General features: G+C 35.3%; 1 protein-coding gene across 2 annotated transcripts in view; it reads right to left on the minus strand.

Moving 5' to 3' along the window:
* Man1a2 (mannosidase alpha class 1A member 2) overlaps nt 1–20,996 on the minus strand; it is a 126,885-nt gene that overhangs the window by 98,376 nt on the left and 7,513 nt on the right. For both annotated transcript variants that reach the window (XM_074050668.1, XM_074050667.1), the window contains exons 2-4: nt 13,149–13,404; nt 11,286–11,382; nt 5,446–5,564 (exon numbers count right to left, since the gene is read on the minus strand). In XM_074050668.1, the coding sequence (XP_073906769.1) occupies nt 5,446–5,564; nt 11,286–11,382; nt 13,149–13,404 (472 nt within the window). The remainder of the gene's footprint in view (nt 1–5,445; nt 5,565–11,285; nt 11,383–13,148; nt 13,405–20,996) is intronic.

Here is a 20,996-nt window from a genome sequence, read left to right on the forward strand (position 1 = left end):
AAGATAAACAAACTGAAGGAAGTTTGGCACAAATAAAGCAGTATTAATAACCTACATATGTAATTCTATATATAGTGTATATGCTATGCTTACATCTAGGTATGGATACAGACATTGTTTGAAAAATTCTCATACATGGAATATTCTAATAATTCAAATACATGTAAAAGTAGCAGAGTATGACCAAAGAATCCACAGACTACATGCAGTATACATACTTGTAAGAATTTAATTTTTATGAATTAACTCATAATTACATTTTAACAAAAATTAAAGAAATACAGATTACCATGAAATCTTTCCAATATTCACAGGCAAAACACATTATTTGCTAACACATGTACATTTTCCCAAAATGGAATTTTCACGATATAATGTAATTTTTTTTTACTGGGCATGGTGGCTCACACTTGTAATCTCAGCTATGCAAGAGGTGGCGATGGGGGGATTATAGTACAAGACCAGTACAAAAATGTTAGTGAGACCCTATCTAAAAACCAAGCTGGGCATGGTGGCGCATGTGTGTAATCCTGTAAGAGGAGCTCAAATCACTTTTGCTGAGAAGCACTGACTCCTTACTTGAGCACACAGACTAACTAAAAACAGGAGAAGCTTGGCATCCCTGCCTCCATTTTGTATCTGTTTGCTCTAAGCCATTCTCTTTACAGTTACTTTGCAATCACCCTGGATTCCAGTAAGGACAGAACTGATAACATCTTTACAAGGGACTGAAACTTCCCATAAGAAACAGTGGAGACTTACAGGACAGACACCCCTCCAAATGAGGACAGTTACCTGTAATGATGAGGCTGCACCCTGGAGCAGGAGCAATCATCTCATGGAAACCAGATTGCTCCCCTCATGTGATGACATCTTCTTCAGAACCCCTCTTTGCCCCACAGTTTGAGCACTTTATATCTTACATCAGCGTAGGTCACTAGTCTGAGCAAACCATTACAATGGCCTCTGGTTACATGCACAGGAAAATGATTAACAAGACCCCTCTCAGTGGCTTCACTAATCAGACTTACAGTTTCCAGAATCACCACACTTGAGACTTGCATGCCACAGGCTTTCTATTTGTTATTCTCTTGTCTGGGTACTTTCCCCTCATCTAGCCAAATGAATCACTCTGTCACTTCTTACAGGTCTCTATACAAATGTTACCTTATCACCCAATAAAACACAGTGCTCATTCATCACTAATATCCTTTACCCTGCATTATTTTCTTACATAGCACTTGTACCACCTGATTACTATTCAATTACTTATAAAATTCCTATCTTCCCTCGCTATTGAGACAAAAGCTAAGAGAAGTTCTACAGGGAGAGAAGGGGAAAATGCGGAAGAGGCATTACAGAAAGGAGTGAAGACTGAGAATCTTCTAAAGCTGAGAAAGATAAGTTCTCATAATGAGTCTTTTAAAGAATAATTCACATGTAGACGTAGGTAATGGAATTATAAAACAGTGTAAAAACATGAAAACAAGGGGATATTACCTTTTAAAACTTAGACTTTTCAATAGCATATAACAAACAAACAATGGAACTATGCCTTTAAAAGACTGAGAGAAAACAATCATCAAACTGTAATTCCACTCTCAACTATAAATCTATTAACAGAGACCCTTATTGTCACGTGGGCAGGACTTCCCTTGGGACTCTTCTCAGGTATGTCACCTTGATAAAGACTCCTTCACTATCCGCCTCAGGTAAAACAGCAATACCCAACCACTACTTACTGTAATCCAATTGCTCTTATTTATTATTCTCCACAGCACTGAAAAACACTTGACTACTATACAGCTTGAATAAACATTTACTGTTTCTCTCCTAATACTACAGTAAAAACCAAAGAAAGAGTTTGTATTGTTCATTAGTATATCCCTAGAATCTAGAACACTGCTGCAGAGGAGACACCAACAAATGTAGTTATCTATCCATTTCTTAACTTAAAGTTTGAAATATAAATTAGGATCAACTAAGTAACATCTAAGAAGAAATGAAGTTAACTTAAAGCATCCTGAGACCACTATGTTGTTTAGAAGGAAGAAAGAATTTTAAAAAATAATTAATTCTAAACTTGAGGCAGGCTAAAATTAGGGAATGTTTGGGACTCATTCAAAAACACTGCATATCAAATTAACCATGCTTTGGCTCAGGGACCACCCTCACCTGGCCAGGAACCACCTGTTCCCTTTCCTACTCATTGATTCTTAGATGGGAATCACCTGGTTCCTCTCTTCCCATGGGTTAGCATAAATTTTAAGAGCACCTGAGAAAGAGAAGCACTCACTCTCTCTGACTCACGATTCCACCTGTGCCCCCCATGCTCCCCTTTGTATTTTCCTTTCCTAACTTTTCATAAACTCCCTTTACACCCAAGTGCTCCTGCAATGGATTCTTCCCAAGGGACCCAAAGAATCTGGAAGTCTTTTAATCACAGACTGAATGGGCACTGTTAACAAACTCTGATTAAGTAGGTATGTTGAAAATTTAAGAGTAACCCAAAACTGAATGGAAATGGAAAGTGTAAATGTCAAAAGAGTACAGGAAAAAGACGTGAAAGAAGTTAAACCAAAATATGGAAAGAAAAGACAAAGCAAATGAAAAATATAATACTATAATACAGGTAGCAAAACAACGGTGAAAAACCCAACTCCAAATACATGTTACCATAGTAAATGTAAATATTTCTAACTTATTAGTTAAAATAAAAAGACTGTTAGACTAGACAAAAATAACAAAATCTACATACACACTATCTGCAAGATACACAGCTAAAATCTTAATGACATATAGCTATGTTAAAAGGAAAGGGATGGAAAATGACTATGCTGACTACTCGACTATTTCCTCTCACATTCCAATCCATTCCTTTATGCTCTACTTTGGTATAATGAAGCTGGAGCTCTGCAAATGCAATTCTCATTTGCCTGCTGTCTCCCTATTGGCCCTGCCAATAAGAAGTTCTAAAAACAAAAATACAAGACTGAAGGAAGAAGAAAGGACTTACTCCTTCTGGTTCACTTCTAGTTTCTAACAGGGTCACACCAATCATGGTTCTTCACCATGGCAGAAGCAGCTGGCTCCCAGGTACTGCTGTCCTGTCACATACGCACAATCCCCAAACCAGCCTCCCTGTGCCTCTTAGAGATTATCAAGCAGTTGTGAGGCACCCTCCTCAGAAGATGGACTCTCAGCTCTGAGAGAGTCTTTGTACCAGCAATGCCTAGGGAGCTTTGGATTCCAGATCCTCAGAGCCTAAGCTACTAAATTTTAATGATCTTAACCTCTCCCCATTATTTGCATACCCCATGGCTGGTCCATTTCCTGCAGTCACTACTTCTGGTAATACCATAATGCTTTATTTTCTGCATCTCTGTTTTCCATTACTTGATTAACAATTCTAAACATTAAATTCTCTAGTTAAAATAAACAGTATAGATCTGGTCCCTGACTAACAAGGGAATTATCAATCATAATAAAGCTGCCATGTAAATGAATGGGTTTCTGACACTGCAGCGATGCCAATCTCTCCAAATTAATCTATATATTACATGCAAGCCTCAGCAAAATTTCAACAGTTTTCTAGAACCTGGAAGAGCAGATGGCTGAGAACGAAGATGATTTCTTCATAGGCCAACATCAAACAAGATTCAGATAGGGGAAATCAAGCTTCTTATTATACTTAGGACAGTTTGGTGTTGAGGGAGAGGCAAAGAAAAAAGCCAATGGAAAAGAAAAACTACTATGACCATTATGTGACAAATATGGCATACACACATAGCAGAGATATGAATGGTGCTAGGATAAATGACAGTTGCCTATTTTTGCGTATGGAGTAAAGACTAAATGCAAAAGCAAAACTTAAAAATATTAAGAATAAAATATAAGAATATATCCTCCTGATCTTAAGAGTAGGGATTAGATATAAAAAGTACAACCTGGAAGCTTCTCTGTACAGTTAGGTGGGGCCATATGAATAAAACCTAACCAACAGCATTCAAGCAAAAAATGGGGACAACTCCTGAGAAGTGTTCATAACAAATAGTCACATATCATTCATGTATGTCTTCTTCTTCTCTTCCATCTGGAAGGTAACTAAGATGTGTGGACACTAAGGAGTCATCTTGTACCAAGAGTTTAAAGCTACATATATACTGAACTTGACAGAACAATTAAGACAAAGGACCCAAGGTCCTTGATGATGAAGGAGCTACCCAAAGCAGTCCTGACTGTTTATCTCTGTGTACTTGACTTAGATGAAAGAGAAATTAACATTAATCTTGATTCAGCTATATTAGATTTTCCATCACTTGCACAACCAAATCGAAACCTAACTGATAATGAAAACTACTCTAATCAAAATAGATTAATAAACATGTCTAGCATTAAAAATGCTGCTAGGATCACAAGGTAAGCAGTTTTTATCTATTTAGCACCAGGGAAAATATAAGAAAATTAATTATGGATTTAAGTAACAATTTAAGTGAAGCATTCCTGAGAGAAAAACAGAGGAGTAGCAGATACTACAGTCAAAAGAACACAATAAGCACAAACACCATGCAAGTTATGAAAAAATGGTCCACACAGCTTTTAGGTAAAGACTTGCAATGATGAAAATAATTACTTTCATTTACTGAGCACTTATTCTGTACCAGATTATCTCAAATAATCCTCATTATATGGTGCAGTGATTTTATGATAGGTTTAGAAGGAATAAACACTTTCCCAAGCCAGATAGCTATAACATAGCTTTTCAGGGCTTCAAGCCTAAGCAGTATCACTATGCCAAAGTGCTGGAAGGATGGGGATAGGCCTAATTACGATGGCTTCACAACTATGCCAAATCATTAAATCTTTAAAAAAAAAAAAAACTTATTTATAAAGCAGCTTATAGCTTCCTGATATAGCAAATTCATTGCTTTTCCTCCTATTACCTTAACGCTTAAGACAATGCCTCAAATAAGTGCAAGAAATGTAAAAGGAAAGAGAAAGGGTATTTTATGTAAACAGTGAACAACAAATTATAATCCCAAAAGAAGAAAGAAGACTTAGTGTTAGGATTTCATTAAACTGCTAATATTATGCTTAAAAACACTAAGGTTAGCATCTTAGGCCTGCTGTGACAAAATACCATAAACTTGGCAGTCCAAGATCAACGTGCCAGCAGACTCAGTGTCAGGTGGGGGACCACTTTCTAGTTCACAGATGGTATCTCCCCACCATGTCCTCATTCGGTGGAAGCAGCAAGACAGCTCTCTGGGAGCTATCATGTAAGGGCACTAATTCAGGAGGCCTTTGTCCTGATGACCTAATCACCTACCAAAGACCCCACCCTCTAATACCATCACATTAGTGATTAGGTTGCAACACATTATCTTGGGAGGATGCAAACACTCAGACCACAGTCCAAGAGATTAATTTTCAATGTTTACGTACCACACTGAAATCAAGGTTGTCTTCAATCCATCTTTGCCCGTCTACAAATTCATCATGAAGTCCCATGATAAAAAGGGTATCCAAAGCATCTACTATGGTAGCACCCATCTGTGAACTTCCTATATTCGGAGGGAAAAAAAGAACTGTTGTTAAAAAGATCCTCTTCATATAATACCTATTTTATTTATTCATATATATATTTTTTAATACACTCATATATATAATATATATAAATATACAGAGAGAATATAAGGACCAAAAGAGAATATGCAATATTGTTCACTTTCCTAACATAAATAGTTTGATATATTTTGCGAAAGATGGCACACTGATAACTAATAGAAAACTAAAAGTATAATTGTCCTTAATTTTCTGCCTGGTCAGAATATAAGACACCTATCTACTTAACTGAGTTAGGAAGAACAAAGAGAGCATTAATTCAAGGAAATGGGAGAGTTGTTCAAGATAATGAGCTAAGTCATAACACAGCCACGCCCTTCCAGTTCAAATTCTCAGAAAGAGCAAAAAATTATGTTGCTTAAAAAATAACGTATGTACAAGGCTAGGTAACCACAGTGGGACACAAATTGTAATAATCTTAATATTCAAAAAACAGATGAACTGGGGCCAGGCATGGTGGTTCACATCTATAATCCCAGCTACTTATGAGGCAGACACAGGAGAATCACAATCCAAGGCCAGCCCTAGCAGTTAGTTGGAGACCCTATCAAAAAAACAAAAGGATTTAGAGCAGTGCATGGGATGGCCTGAATTCAGTCCCCCATATGGCCAAAAATAAATAAACAATAACAACAAGCCAGTCGTAAGATAAAATATGAGTACAGAAAAATCAAAACAGTAAGATCTACCCACCTTTAACAAAGAGGTAATCATGATCTTTAAAAAAATGTCCCAGAGGAAAAAAGAGGGAGGCAAGGAAGAAGAGAAGAACTAATTGACTAAAGCCAGTCTAATACTAAAAACAAATACTGAAAATACAGGACAAGAAAACAACCTTTCTTTTCTTTCTTCCTCCACTCCTCTTTCGATTAGGTAAAGGTTGTTCTTCATGGGGCTTCGGCTACACACATTTGTTATTTTGATGGCTGTCCTTCACTTAGATACCATTTTCTTATTCATATGCCCCTATTCATTTCCTCAACTTACCAGTAAGTCTATTTTACAACTAATAAGGCAAATATTCCAACACACCCTGGCAAATCCCCTGGTCTGCTCCCTCCTCAGGTTCCCTTCATGTTGACATTATCTAGAATGTTATATGACATACAATATAAAGCTTTAATGAAAATGTATTATGGGAAACTAAAAAAGCTCTGATAAAAACTTTTAAGCTTAAGATTTTATTATTTAATAGAAACAAGTGAAAATAACTGAATTCAACACTCTACTAAGGCTGTAAGAAAAAGAGCAATAAACAGCAATAACAAAATAGAAGAATTAGAAAAAGCTAAAGGCAGAAATTAATAAATTAGAAGTGAAGATCACTGTCAAAATGATAAACTCAACAGATGGGTCTATGAAAAGAACTATACAGTAAATCTACCACTAATCTAAATTTTCAAAAGAATATAAAAACACAATATAAGAAATAAAAATACAACAGAGCAAATTAAGAAAACAAAAGCCCATCTTATTATTTTCACAATAAATTTAAAAACTGAGTAGAATTGGAATCTTTTTTCCTTGCCTTACAACTTGTGAGGCAGGTACTCTACCACTTGAGCCACTCTGCCAGCCCTTTGATGTGCTGCATATTCTCAAGATAGGGTCTCTCAAACTGTTTGCCAGGGATTGCCTTTAATAGTGATCCGACCTTCAGTAGCTAGGATTATAGGCATGAGCCACTAATGCCCAGCTAGAACTGGAACTTCCTAGGAAAATATGTATTACCTTGACTTATGAATAAACAAATAGAAGATCTAAATAAATAAGACAAAGAAACAAGAAATTGAGAAATTTTCAGAGTAAAGGCTATAAAAGTACAACATTCTATAAATTTCATAGACTAAACTGTACTTTAATCTTAAGGTTGGTAACTCTTACCCTACATAAATTTTTAGACTATAGGAAAAAAGAACTTAAAATTCAATTTATAAATATTGTATACCACTAACTAAAAAAAACCTAACTTACTAAGAAAAATGAAGCCATCTGATCTCATCTGTATCATGGAAACAGCTGGGCTATGTGATAAGCTTACTGTTAAGTAGCAAGCTTAACAGTGCACCACTTTATATCCCACCACAGTGTCAGAGGTGTAGCTGCTCCACCATCCAAGTCAGTATTCGGTAAGTGGGTCTTTCCTGTTTTATACACTTTTGTGGACATGTAAATCTCCAGCTACAGATGTGCTTACTGGCCTACTCATGTGCCTTCTTTGGTGGGGAAGTTTTTACATATTCTGGATACATCCTTGTGTATAAACTGTTACATCTTTTCCTAACCTGTAGCCTGTCTTTTCATTTTATTAATGTCTTTGGGAACAGAAATTTATAACTTTCATGAAGTTTAATTTGTCAATTTTTTTCTCTTATAGTTGTTTTTGTACTCCAAAAATTCCTTACTTACCTCAATGTCATAAAAGTTATCTCAAACGTGATCAACTAGAAGTTTTATACTTTAGTTTTATGTTTAGATTTGTGATCCATTGCAAGTTAATTTTTGTATATAGTGTTGACGGAAGAGTTAAGTTTTATTATTTTTCCAAATAAATATCTAGCCTGGGACTGTGGCTCAAGTGGTAGAGCACCTACAAAGCAAGCCGAAGGCAGGCACCCAGTGCCAGCACCATCTGTTGGAGAGACTATCCTTCTGCCCACTGAATTACTTCAGCATCTCTGCTGACAATCAGTTACTCAGATACACTGCTGTCCACTACTATTGTTTCCACTCTCCTATTCTATGCTAAAACCATACTTCCCTTGTTACTGTAGCTTTATAATACCTCTTAAAATCAGATGGAATGAGTGGTTCCACTTTCTCTACCTTACTAGCAATTATTTTGACTGCTATAGGTGCTATGTGTTTTCATACTAATTTTAGAATAAGTTTCTCAACTTTATCAATTTCAATCTATCATTCTTCTAACCAACCTACTATCATTTTGATTGGGAATGCTTTAAATCTAAATATTTAAAGAGATTTGGTAACTGAACACTATCTAGTATTCTCATTCAATCTCCATATGGACCCTCTCTCCATTTGTTTAAATCCTTTTAAATTTTTCTTGATGACAGCTTGAAATTTTCAGTGTACAGATTCTGCACATAATTTGTCAAATTCATCCATATATAGTTCATATCTTTGATGCTACAAGTGTCATTATTTTTAAGTTATAACTATTGCTAGTATATAAAAATGTAATTGATTCTGTATAGTGAACTTTTATCCTATGACCTTACAGAATTTGTTTATTCATTCTATAATTTTGTTTGTTAGATTCCTTAGCATTTTTTCCTTGGACAATCATACTGAATACAAATTAAAAACATCTTTATTCTTCATTTCCAGTCTTTACTCTTTTGTCTTGCCTCAGTGCACTGGCTAGGACTTCCACTCCAGGACAATGTTCTCAGTAGTAACAGCAGCCATCCTTGCCTCACTCACATTCTCAAGGGAAAGTGCTAGTCTTTCAACTTCCAGCACACTGTGGGATGACAGTCTGGGTTTGCTGTTACTGCTGCGCAGTTCCTTTCTAGTCTAATGTGCTGAGAGGTTTTATCACTGCTGGACATTGAATGTTGTTAAATATTTTCCTGCACCTACTGAAATGACTATATAATTATTCCTCTTTTATTCCCTTAATATCTGGAATTACACTGACCAGTTTCTAAATGATTAACCAACCATGCATCCCCAGGACAAACCTCACTTAGTCATGATTATTTATTCTTTTACATATTCTGAATTAAATGTATTAGCAAATCAAACCTCAGTTAAGTCAGAAATAAAATAATTAATATAAGTGCATATATATGGAAAATTAAAAGTACCCTTCAAAAAGCATTATAAAGTCAAAGAACATCCTTTTCTAAATCAAAATTCCTTCTTTTAAATGCAAAAAGACATCTCATTAACAAAACTCTTTCGATTCTCTGTAATATAAACAGGAATTCATTCTGGCCAGACTTGCAGAGCATGCCTGTAATCCTGAACTTGAGAGTCTGAGGCAAAAAAAAACTGAGAGTTCAAGGTCAGCCTGGACTATGTATTAATACCCTATCTCAAAAAGATAAAAATTTACTAAAGCAGTATCACGACCAATATCCATTTGCTACATGGTGTCACTTTAGATGTTCTACAAAATATGGCTAGCAAACATGAAAATGAACATCCGCTTCCTATCGTCAATACATGTTCATACTCAATCTTTAAAAAATAAGGCTCGTAGTTTACCAGTGAGGACCTATGGCTAACTAACCATTAAATACAATGTCTTTTAGCACACTAACGTCTCATTTTGTAACACCTGCAAAACAACAGTAACCTCTGCAAAAGAAATATACTTTATTTCATTAAATGAAAGCTGCTAAGTTACATGTAAGATCCCTGGCAGTCACTGATTTCCTACTTATAAGAAATTTTTTTCCTCTCCAACACATCTCTCAAAACCAGGAGAAATTATCTTTTAAGGCATTTTCTTTTTGACAAAACACAAATAACCTCAAATAAACTGTAAGGGAAATCAGAGCATTAGAGCAATTCTTCCAGAGTATTACAAGGAAACATACTGTAAGTTAAATTATTGTGATGGTGTGCTCTAATTAATAAAGAAAACTGAACTGCCTATGACTACTACATGTGTCTTTCCTGCTTTGATCTAGCCTTACTTAAAAGATACCTATCTCTGAGAAGCATTTAAAATGAGGGGAAGAAGTGAAGGCCACAATGCTCAAGACTTAACCTTGGGTCTGGTAAAACTTGTTAAGTAAAATTAGTTAAGTGTATTAAACTGGGAATTTAATAAATAGACAGAAGTCAAAAGATGAAAAAGTTAGAACAAACTCAAAAGTGAATACAGCTCTTCCTTAACCCCCACCCCAGAAACCACGCATGTATAACAAAACCCACTTGATTCCAACTAAATCACCTTGTGTGTTACTTTTTGTTTTTTTAAATGTACAAAACACCAAGGGAATTTCCTATCCTTTCCCTCTTCCTCTATAATGGGTATATGCTAATGGTATTATCTTGAAGAAAAAAACTACCAACAGGTACCCAGCTTTCCTGACATTAAAGAAAAAATGCAGAAAAAAGCTTCAAAGCTCTCAGATAAATAATTAAAACATCTGTATCTAAATAGAAAGTCTACTTGGCTGGGGGCATGGCTCAAGTGGTAAAGCACCCTCCTAACATGTTCAAGGCCCTGAGTTCAAACTCCAGTGCAGCCAAAAAATAAATAAATAAAATCTACCACATAACTATCTATCCCAAAGCAACTGTAACTAAATCTTTTCACATTTGAAAAAAAAAAAACAAGCTCAGCCAGGTGCCATGGCTCACATCTGTAATTCGAGGTATTTGGGAAGCTGAGATTGGGAGGATCAAGATTCGAGTCCAATCAGGGCCAACAGTTCATGAGAACCCCATCTCCAAACTAACCATAACCAGAGCAAAATGGACTGAAGGTGTGGCTCAAGTGGTAGAGCACCTGCTCTGCAAGCATGAAGCCCTGAGTTCAAACCCCAGTGATACCAAGAAAAAAATATGTATCTCATAGATCTACTCAGATCTTAAAAAGTAGTTTAAAAAAGTTACATCTCGTTTTAAAAGATGGAGACAGAAAAATAAAAGTAGTAATTATAAAAAAGTAAACTTACCAAATATGTTAGTAGAATGGCCTTTCCTGGCAATAGGTCTGAGTTCATTGTGTCCCCATCCATATGTCCTATAGTTATCCCAGGCATGTTTCATCATCTGAGAAGAGAAAGTTATAATCCATCCATGCAAGTTATTCACACTATTATTCTTATGTTTCATGTAATTTAGGGTTTGACTATCCATTCTTCTAAAACATTAGCATATTATTCAATTAATACTTGTACAAGTGTGAGAACACACATAGCTATGTTTACTCTCAATGTATACAACAGAAAAAAATTAGATATAATAAACAAGTTATTTTGGCAGGGAGGGGGAGGCAGGGGAGAAAGTTGTCTATTTGGCCTTCTCTCCTTTTAAAAAACTAACAGTCCTTTGGGAAACAGTTCCCCTTCCCTCAATGTTATTATAACAGAGCTATCAACTAAGGGGTCTTGCTTCTATCAACAATTAACTGACCCTAGCTACAAAATCCCTTACCCTTGACCAGAGATCAGCAAACTTTAATTCTGCTGTGATAGAGCAAAAACAGCCCTAAATAATTTATAACTAAATGGCCATAGCTGTGGTTCCAATTAAACTCATTTTCAAAAGAACAGCAGCTGTAAAAATTTGGCCCACAGGTTGTACTTTGCCAGTCCCTGCCCTAGACAAAGTGACAATACAGTCCTTTTCACACATACTATTACATACTCTGAGAAACAGGGTGACTTTCTCTTTTTGTGTCCTAAGGTCTATGTTACATATAATCCAGGAGCTGACAATGACTCCCTCTTCTGATCAGGGAGAAACTAAATGACAAAGGGAAAGAGACAAAGATAAATGCACATTACTGACAATTACATCTACAAACTTAGATTCGGCCAAGCCTGAAACCCTGGTTTAGTGCCATTAAGGTAATAATTTGTTTGTTTGTTTTTGGTAGGACTGGGAACTTGGGACTTCCTGCTTGCAAGGCAAGTGCACTTCAGCTACACGTCTAGTCCATTTCTCTCTGGTCATTTGGAGATGGGATCTTGTGAACTATTTAAGTAATTTTGATATCAATCTCTCCCCATCTTTCAAACCATGGACTCTTTGGAAGAATGTGCTCTTAATTGTGCATTATGGTTGACAGATATCATGACATACTCCTACAAAGAGAGCTAAAATAGTGGTATCTTTTTTTTTGGGGGGGGGGGTTTGAACTCAAGGCCTCACACTTGCTAAGCAAGTGCTCTACCACTTGAGCCATACCCCTAGCCCTTTTTTGCTTTAGTTATTTTTGAGATAGGGTCTTGCATTTTTGCCAGGCCCAGTCTCAAACTGCAATCCTCCTATCTATGCCTAATTAGCTGGGATTACAAGTATAAGATACCATGCCTAGCTTGTTGATTGAGATGGAGTCTCAATAACTTTTTGCCTGGGCTGGCCTCAAACTACTATCCTCACAATCTCTGCCTTCCGAGTAACTAGGATTACAAACATATGCCACAACCCCTAGAAATGCTGCTCTTTAGAACCATGTTTATAAGAAAATCTGCATAGTGTCTAGCAAGAGTCTCCTGTAACCCAATACTTATATTGGTTATTCAGTGATAAATTATAAATGGATTCTATTCTACATTATTTATAAAATGCTGCATTTCAAAAGACCTCTGAACACAGTGTGAATGATATAACTATCAAAACAATCTTATACCAAATTTTTCATTATCTAATAAATGCATTATAACCAGTATCAAGAAAGAGACAGAGCGCTAGTCCTTACTGCCAATCAAGAACCTGATCTACAACTATGACCCAAGATCAAAGTATGACACCACAGACAGCATCAAACACATTCCTATAGCCACTCCATATCACAAATCTCAGCTTATTACCTCTTTAATTTTTTCCCTCTTCTTTCTGACATCATCATCTTCTGGGTCCCCACCATTGATTCCTATAAGGTTTGGAATAGGGACTGGCGGCAGTGGCTTATTCTCTTTTGTCTTCATTTCTTGAACTACCTTATTTTTCTCTGTCTGAATTTCTGCACGGATTTCCTCTCTTGATTTTCTTAATTTTTCTTTTGCTTCTTCCAGGGCCTTCTCATGGTCAGCTCGAATTTTATTTCTCAGACGTTCTTCTTCCTCCCTGTGAGAAACGAGAAAAAAAGACTTGCAAGAGTGAGCCTTCTTAAGAATCCCCTTCACCTAACCCTGAGAGCTGTTTTCTAACCCTGCCATTATCAGGTAAGAATTATCTCTTAGAGCAACCCAGATATGCCCAAAGAATAGGATAAATATAACTTGGCATAAAAAAGAAAATGAACCCTGGATGTCGAAGAGAAAACACTTTACACAATATAGAAAGATGAGACCTAGAAAGTTCCAATTTCAGGGCTGAGAGGAGAGAACATGGCAATTAATTATGTGTCATGATGAGACATATTCAAAAAGAAGAAAAAGTTAAAAACAGAAAAACTAAAGGGAGGAGAAAAAGTAAAATAATAGCAATAAGAGGTGTAAGTATCAAAGAGGTGACAAAAGCATAACCTGGGGCCAAAGAAAAAGGGAAAGGAGGATGGGAAACCTTTCTTTTACTTAATACAGCAAACACTTCAAAAACTTACAAATTTCAAAAGCAGCACAGATTTCATACTGCAACAGTTGCCAACTAATATGGGCAGGACTGCTTGAAGTTCTCTTGAGCTTTTATTACACAATTAAGAAGGTTTGGATGAAAGGTATGAATCTTTACTGGTTAAGTGGAGTTGACCATATCCTAAAAGCCACTAGCTCCAAATAGTCAAAACAATATTGAAACAAAGTAACAAAACTGGAACATTCCTACTTCCCAATCTCAAAACAGTAATAAAAACCACCTGTACTTAGCATAAGACTAGACAGACTAATGGAGAAGTGAATGAGTTCACAAGTAAACCCCACTTCTATAGACAATTCATTTTCAACAAGATTATAAATATTAAATGGAGTCTCTTCAGCAAATGGTGCTGAGACAACTGAATACCTACATACAAAATAATTAGTCCCATCTCGTTCCATATACAAACATGAACTCAACATGAATCAACAACCTAAATAGAAGAGCTAAAAGAACAAATTTTTAGAAGAAAATTGGAATAAATCTCCATGACCCTGGATTTGACAATGCATTTTTTAGATCTGACAAAGCACAAGCAACAAAACATAACTGGACTTCATCAAAATTAAAAACTTTTCTACATCAAAGAACAGTGAAAGTAAGAAGACAACCTACAAAAAGGGAAGTATTCACAAATCATATATATGATAAAGATCTAGTGTTCAGGAAATAAAGGCACTCTTACAACTCAACAACAAAAAGAAAAACCACCCAATTCAAAACGTGGACAGAGAACCTGGGTAAACATTTCTCATTATCTGCATATACATACTATACATACAAACAGCCAGCAAACATGAGAGAAAAATGCTCAACATCATTAGTCATTACAAAAATGTAATCATAACCACAATTAGATACAAATTCACAGCCAAAAGAATAGATAAAATAAACTTTTTAAAAATATGGTAATAAAATGTATTAAGAAAGGGTGTAAAAAAAATCAAAACCTTCATATATTGCAGGTAGAAATGTAAAACAGTTAAGATGCTATGGAAAGAAGTTTGGCAATTCCTCAAGAAGGTAAACATTTAATTATCCTATGACCCACAATTCTATTCCTAAATACACACCCAAGAGAACGGAAAACAGGTACTCAAAGAGACACAGGCACATACATGTTCACAGCAACACTATTCCCAAGAGTCAAAAAGATGGAAACAAACCAGATGTCCATCAGCAGATTAATGCATAAACAATTACAGATACAATCATAGATACAGAAAGTGAAATGTTCAGCCATAAAAAGGAATGAAGTTCTAACAATTTTTAGAATGTGGATGGACCATTATTCTAAGTGAAAGAGCTCAGACACAAAAGGTCTTATATTGCATAATTCCATTTGTGTGAAATGCGTACAATGTGGTGGGGTGTTCACTGTGACATTACATACAGGCTTACCATGTATCTTAATCACTCCCTCCATCATTCTCCCTCATCTGCTTAAAATGGCTGGTTTTATGTTAAGTGGATTTTAATTGAATAAAAATCAACTAATGGAAGACCTTAGAATTAAGAAAGCAAACACAATTTTGAAAAACAAGAAGAACCAACCTTACCTAATATGAAGACTTATCTAAAGATACCCTTATCAAAAACAACATGCTTTTCTAACAAAAATACACAAAACAACCAGCAGAACAGCAAACACAGAAACAAACCTTGAAATATATGAAAAATGTTATATGGGAGAAAACAGCATTAAAAATTCATGGACCAAGAGACTCTTCAATAAGCAACACAAGAACTGGATGCCCATATGGGAAAACAGTCCCTAACTCATCACACACAAAAATCAATACCAAGCAGATTAAATTCCTACATATGAAAAAAATTTTTAAGGCTGCCAGAATTGAAAATAAAGAAACTATAACTTCAGAAAAGGTTTCCTACACAAAACCCAAAAAGCAAGACCATGAAAGAAAATACTGACAATTTCAATTATATTAAAATTTAAAACTATAAAACTAAAGGACAAGAGATTTTAAAAACAAAGGTATCCACAGCAAGAAAATATGCACAACAGATATAACAAAAGCACTCACCCAGAATGTATAAATTATTTCTGCAAATGAATAAGGAAAAGGCAAGGAACTCAAAAGACAAGCTGTCACAGCCACATGCAATGTACATGCCTACAGTCCCTGCTACTCAGGAGGCTGAGACAGGAGGACAACTTAATCCCCGGAGTTTAAGACCAGCCTAGGCAACATTGCAACATCCCAGCTCAAACAAAAACAAAGAAAAATTAGTGGGGGGAAAAAAAAAAGGAAACAAGTAACTAAAGACTAGAAAACCCAAATAACCAATAAATGTGTTTAAATTTTTTTGCCTCATTAGTAATCAGAGAAAATCAAATTAAAATTGGCATGATACTGGCAGAGTTTCAAAGTCTAACAATACCACAATTGGTGAAGATGCAGGTGACAGTGCAAACTGACAGTTCTGAAGTGGCACACAACATTAACAACAAAATTTAGATTTAATAGTGGACATAGTCTACAACCCAGCAATTCTAAATTTTCACTGTGGAAAAAACCAAATGCACCTAAGAACACATGGCAGATGCTTTGGTAGCAAATGAACAAATAAATATACCTTAAAAAAAACTATCAACAGGAAAATACATAAATAATTCGAGGTTTAATCATATAATAGAATACCTAATGGAGGCCAGGTACAGTGGCTCATTCCTGTAATTCCAACTAGTCACGAGGCAGAAAATGGAAGGATCATGGTTCAAGGCCAATCTGGACAAAAAGTTTGAGAGACCCCCATCTCAACTAATACCTGAGTATGGTGGTACACACCTGTCATCCCAGCTACACAGGAAGAATAGGAGAAGGATCGTGGTCCAGACCAGCCTAGGCAAAAAAAAATGTCAGATCCTATTCCAAAAATCACCAAAGCAAAAAGGGCTAGGGGCATGGATCAAGTGGTAGAGTGCCTGTCTAGCAAGAGCAAGGCCCTGAGTTCAAACCCGCATCACCAAAAGAATGCCTAAATGGATGATATAATTGAACCAGAGCCCAAAACATCAATATACAAAATGTAAAAAAAAGAAAAAAACACTTTGTAGAATGACATATATTGTTTAAGAACATGCAAAGTTATATTATTTCAACAAATACATATATTATGTATTCATAAAACCACATACTGAGAATAACAGTGTTCAAAGGATAAAGATTTATCTCAAAGAGGTTAACTTTCAGCTTAAATAAGAAAATGTCAAGATGTGACAAAGCTAAACAGTGAGGACACTGACACTTGCTAATATGCTAACTTTTTATGTATGCTTGTAACTTTTTTAAAAACAAGGATGATGCAGGGGACTTAACCTATAAGCTATCAAAACATACCATTATAAAACTGTGGTGTGCGGGAGAGAAATCAGAGAAATGTATAGGGTTTACAAACAAAAGAAAACAAAACCTCTATACATACGGGTTATCACTTACTTAGCTGTTAAGACATTTGAATCATTTATAGTACTGTCATATTATAGCTTCTGGAGACATCCTTAAACACTTCTTTGTATACTGATGTAAGGATTTCCCAAGGATAAGCTCTTAGCAGAAATGCTGAATCAAAGAATATGCACTTTAAATTAGTCAGTGTAACTAAACTGCTCTTCGTCAAAGTTCTATTCATTCACATTTTCACAAGGGTTTGCAGCAGAACCCAGAGGCTCAGGGTTTACATTACACTGAGGTGTTACCACTCTTTTTAACAGATGAAGAAAATGTAGGTCATTAAAAATGTAAACATTTATTAAGGGCATCAAAAATAATAGAAAAATAATTCACATTTATCATTATATACATAACAGATACATATCAAACACATATAAACTTTGCATTAGAGTCTACCTTACTGCCAAAGAATTGAAAAAATATCATGTATGCACATATAATACATAGGGAAATGTTTAGATATAACCATATATAGCTACATGTTTATATATGTTTATTTAATTATATATTTATAAATATGTAGAATTATGTCATATCTCAATTTAGCACAATGGTTGGCCCATTTTTTTTTACATTAGGGCCTGGTTCCTGACCAAAAAATCTTCAGAATACTGGAGCCTTATTTGCAGATAATCCAGTCAACATGTCTCAATGGTGACATAAGGCATATTAAAGAAGAAAAAAAAAAAAAAGGCAAAGAAAAAGCAACAGCTTACCTAAACTCAAAGACAACCAATGACCTAAATGCCTATACCAGAACCTAACATAGATGAAAGGTATCTTAAGACCTCCAGAATCTGGCTCTAAAGATGCTTGAAGAATGATATTAAGATTTGAATTTCAGTAGTATCCAGTGTCAAAATTAATCTACTATAATATTTTCTAATAATCCCCAAAACTTAATTCTTGGTATATCAAATACTTAAAAACATTCACTGGATAAGTAAGTGTGATCAATATTTTAATGGTAATACCAGTATCAGCAAGGAGGCCAAGAGAGCTACACAAATAATAGATGCTGATTTTGTAAATAAGAAAATGCCAAAAGGCAAAACAATAACCTGAAGTGTTCCCCTTTTAAAAAATGTTTGTATAACTTGTCCCAAAAATTCTTGCTTAGACATGAAGAACAGACAATCTCAGTGGCATCTCTCCTTATCAAGGTAAGGAAATTCTAGTCCTACAGAAAATTGTGCTTCAGGAGAAGTGAGAGTCTTCACAAGCAAGGACTCTGTTCTCCACAAACCTACCCTAACATTTTAGATAAAAAAGGAGCTCAAAAATGACACATGGAAACTTCTAAAAATATAGTCATTACCTACAGGCTGGCATATATAGTATTCAAAAAATTATACTTTTACACTAATCATTTCATTCATTTTCACTGTGAAATTCATAGATTTCATTATATATTTATTTAATATATAGTCATTTCTAAAATGTTAAAATTCTTAATTTTATATACAATAACACTAATTTCTATTTAGTAGAAAACATTTTATCTTCACAGTATCTGTGCCATATGAACTGAATTACCACATTGATCAGTTCTCTATTCATAAAATTACTTGTATTCCATATGCACAAGCTGAAACAAAATGATGCGGTCAATCCCGCACTTCATAAACAAGAACACCAAGGAGGAAGAAGTTAACTGGCTTATCTACAAACACACTTCAATAAAGGACAGGCTAAACCAAGAAGTCCTGTCTTTTACTGCTGAGCCAATATTCTCTCTCTTGCTCTCTTTTTTAGTTCATTTTTTATTTTTATTTATTTATTTATTTATTTATTTATTTATTTATTTATTTTTTGCAGTACTGGAGTACTCCACCAGCCCTTTTTTGTGATGGGATTTTTTGAGATAGGATCTCAAGAACTATTTGCATGGGCTGGCTTCTAACTGTGATCCTCTTATCTCTGCCTCCTGAGTAGCTAGGATTACAGACTTGTGCCACCAGCATCTGGATAAATTTTCTTTTTTTTTTTGATGGGGGGAGACAATGGGGTTTGAACTCAGGGCCTCATGCTTTCTAAGCAGGTGCTCTTACCACTTGAACCACTCCTCCAGCCCAATGTTCTCTTAAATATGCAATTCTGAACTACATTACATTCCAAACAGGTCGAGAATGCCCTTTCATGGAGAGTCTTTCTTTATGAAAAATCCTAAAAACCAATCTGAATAAGTACAGTATAGTCTTCATTATAGCCATGTTTTAACATGGCAGAAAGTTCCAGCAAAAATCCAATGGCAGGGCTGGCAGAGTGACTTAAGTGGTACAGTGCCCCCTAGCAAGCAAAAGGCCCTGAGTTCAAACCCCAGTACTGAAAAAGAAAAGAAAAATATTAAGAAAAAATTCAGTGGCCGTCAAAGTAAACTTTTCTGACGGAATTTGCATAATTAGGGATCTTCCTAGCCAAAAAAATATGGAGAGCCAGCCCAAACCATAAGTTAAATATTTTTGTAATTTTCAAACAATGAATACATTTGCCGAATTGAAAATCATTCAGCATAGTACACGGTGATATTTACCATCGGTGTGAGCAACTTTCCAACTTTAAACATGATCTAAATTTTGTAGTATCCATCTCTGTAAAAATGAGATTAGTAATACCTCATTTGCAGATCTGACATGAAGATTAAAGAGGATTAAAAATGAAAACTGTCACAACATATTCTCTATTGTTTTCTTTTTCCTGAAGACGGAGAAATTTAGAATACAGAATACTTTAGATACATACACAAGAATGAATTTGTTCTAGATAGGGCTAATATGAATTATTTCTACTCTTCTATTACTCTCTTATAAAGGGCTTTTATTAAAGGCTGTCTCCGCCTCATCTTGAGGCAGTGCTCCTCCTGCTTTTGCATCTTCTCTCTCAATATCTCTCAACACTTCCATGCATTTTGTTTATACCTTCTCTTGTGGAATTTGTCACCTTGCCATGGACAACATTTACTCAGCAGGAACATACTTCTATCATTAAGGACCAAATGTACTTCAAGCACTGGAAACATTTGTCCTCAGATAAATAAACAAATGATTGAGAAATCCTTCAAATGTGCAATTACAGATAATACACAGGAAATATTTAAAATTTTAAAAAAGACTACCTGATGGCAGGGGAGCTAAAGGAATAAGGATTTGGGCTACCTCGGCTGTTAACAGGCGAAATGATAGTAACAAGAATCCTGAAGATCAAAAAGCACCCTTTGGAAACTATATTAAATGAAAATAACTCAAAAGTACTCCAAGCACAGATTTACAGTGGACAGTGATGGTAAAAAATAAAAATCCTATCTCTTTGTAAGACAGTGTACCATGAACATTCCTCTCTGTGAATAAGAACTTTTTGGCACTGTGATCTAGGTTTCCAAATTTTTAAAGGAGTGTGTTGAGATCCACAAATGCTCTGGCTAAACTCTTTAAATTTTCTTGGATGTTTTCCTTCCTTTCTGCAGTTTCTTTTCTCTTGCCTCTTTTTCAGCTACGCATTTATCAGGTAACATTTTCAGCTCCTTTTTAATGTTAAGAAATCACATATGCATGCACATACGGTCTATTTATTTGTTTTGGTAGTGCTACAGTTTGGACTCCGGCCCTG

Source organism: Castor canadensis, chromosome 12 (genome assembly GCF_047511655.1).
Source record: "Castor canadensis chromosome 12, mCasCan1.hap1v2, whole genome shotgun sequence".
NCBI lineage: Eukaryota > Metazoa > Chordata > Mammalia > Rodentia > Castoridae > Castor > Castor canadensis.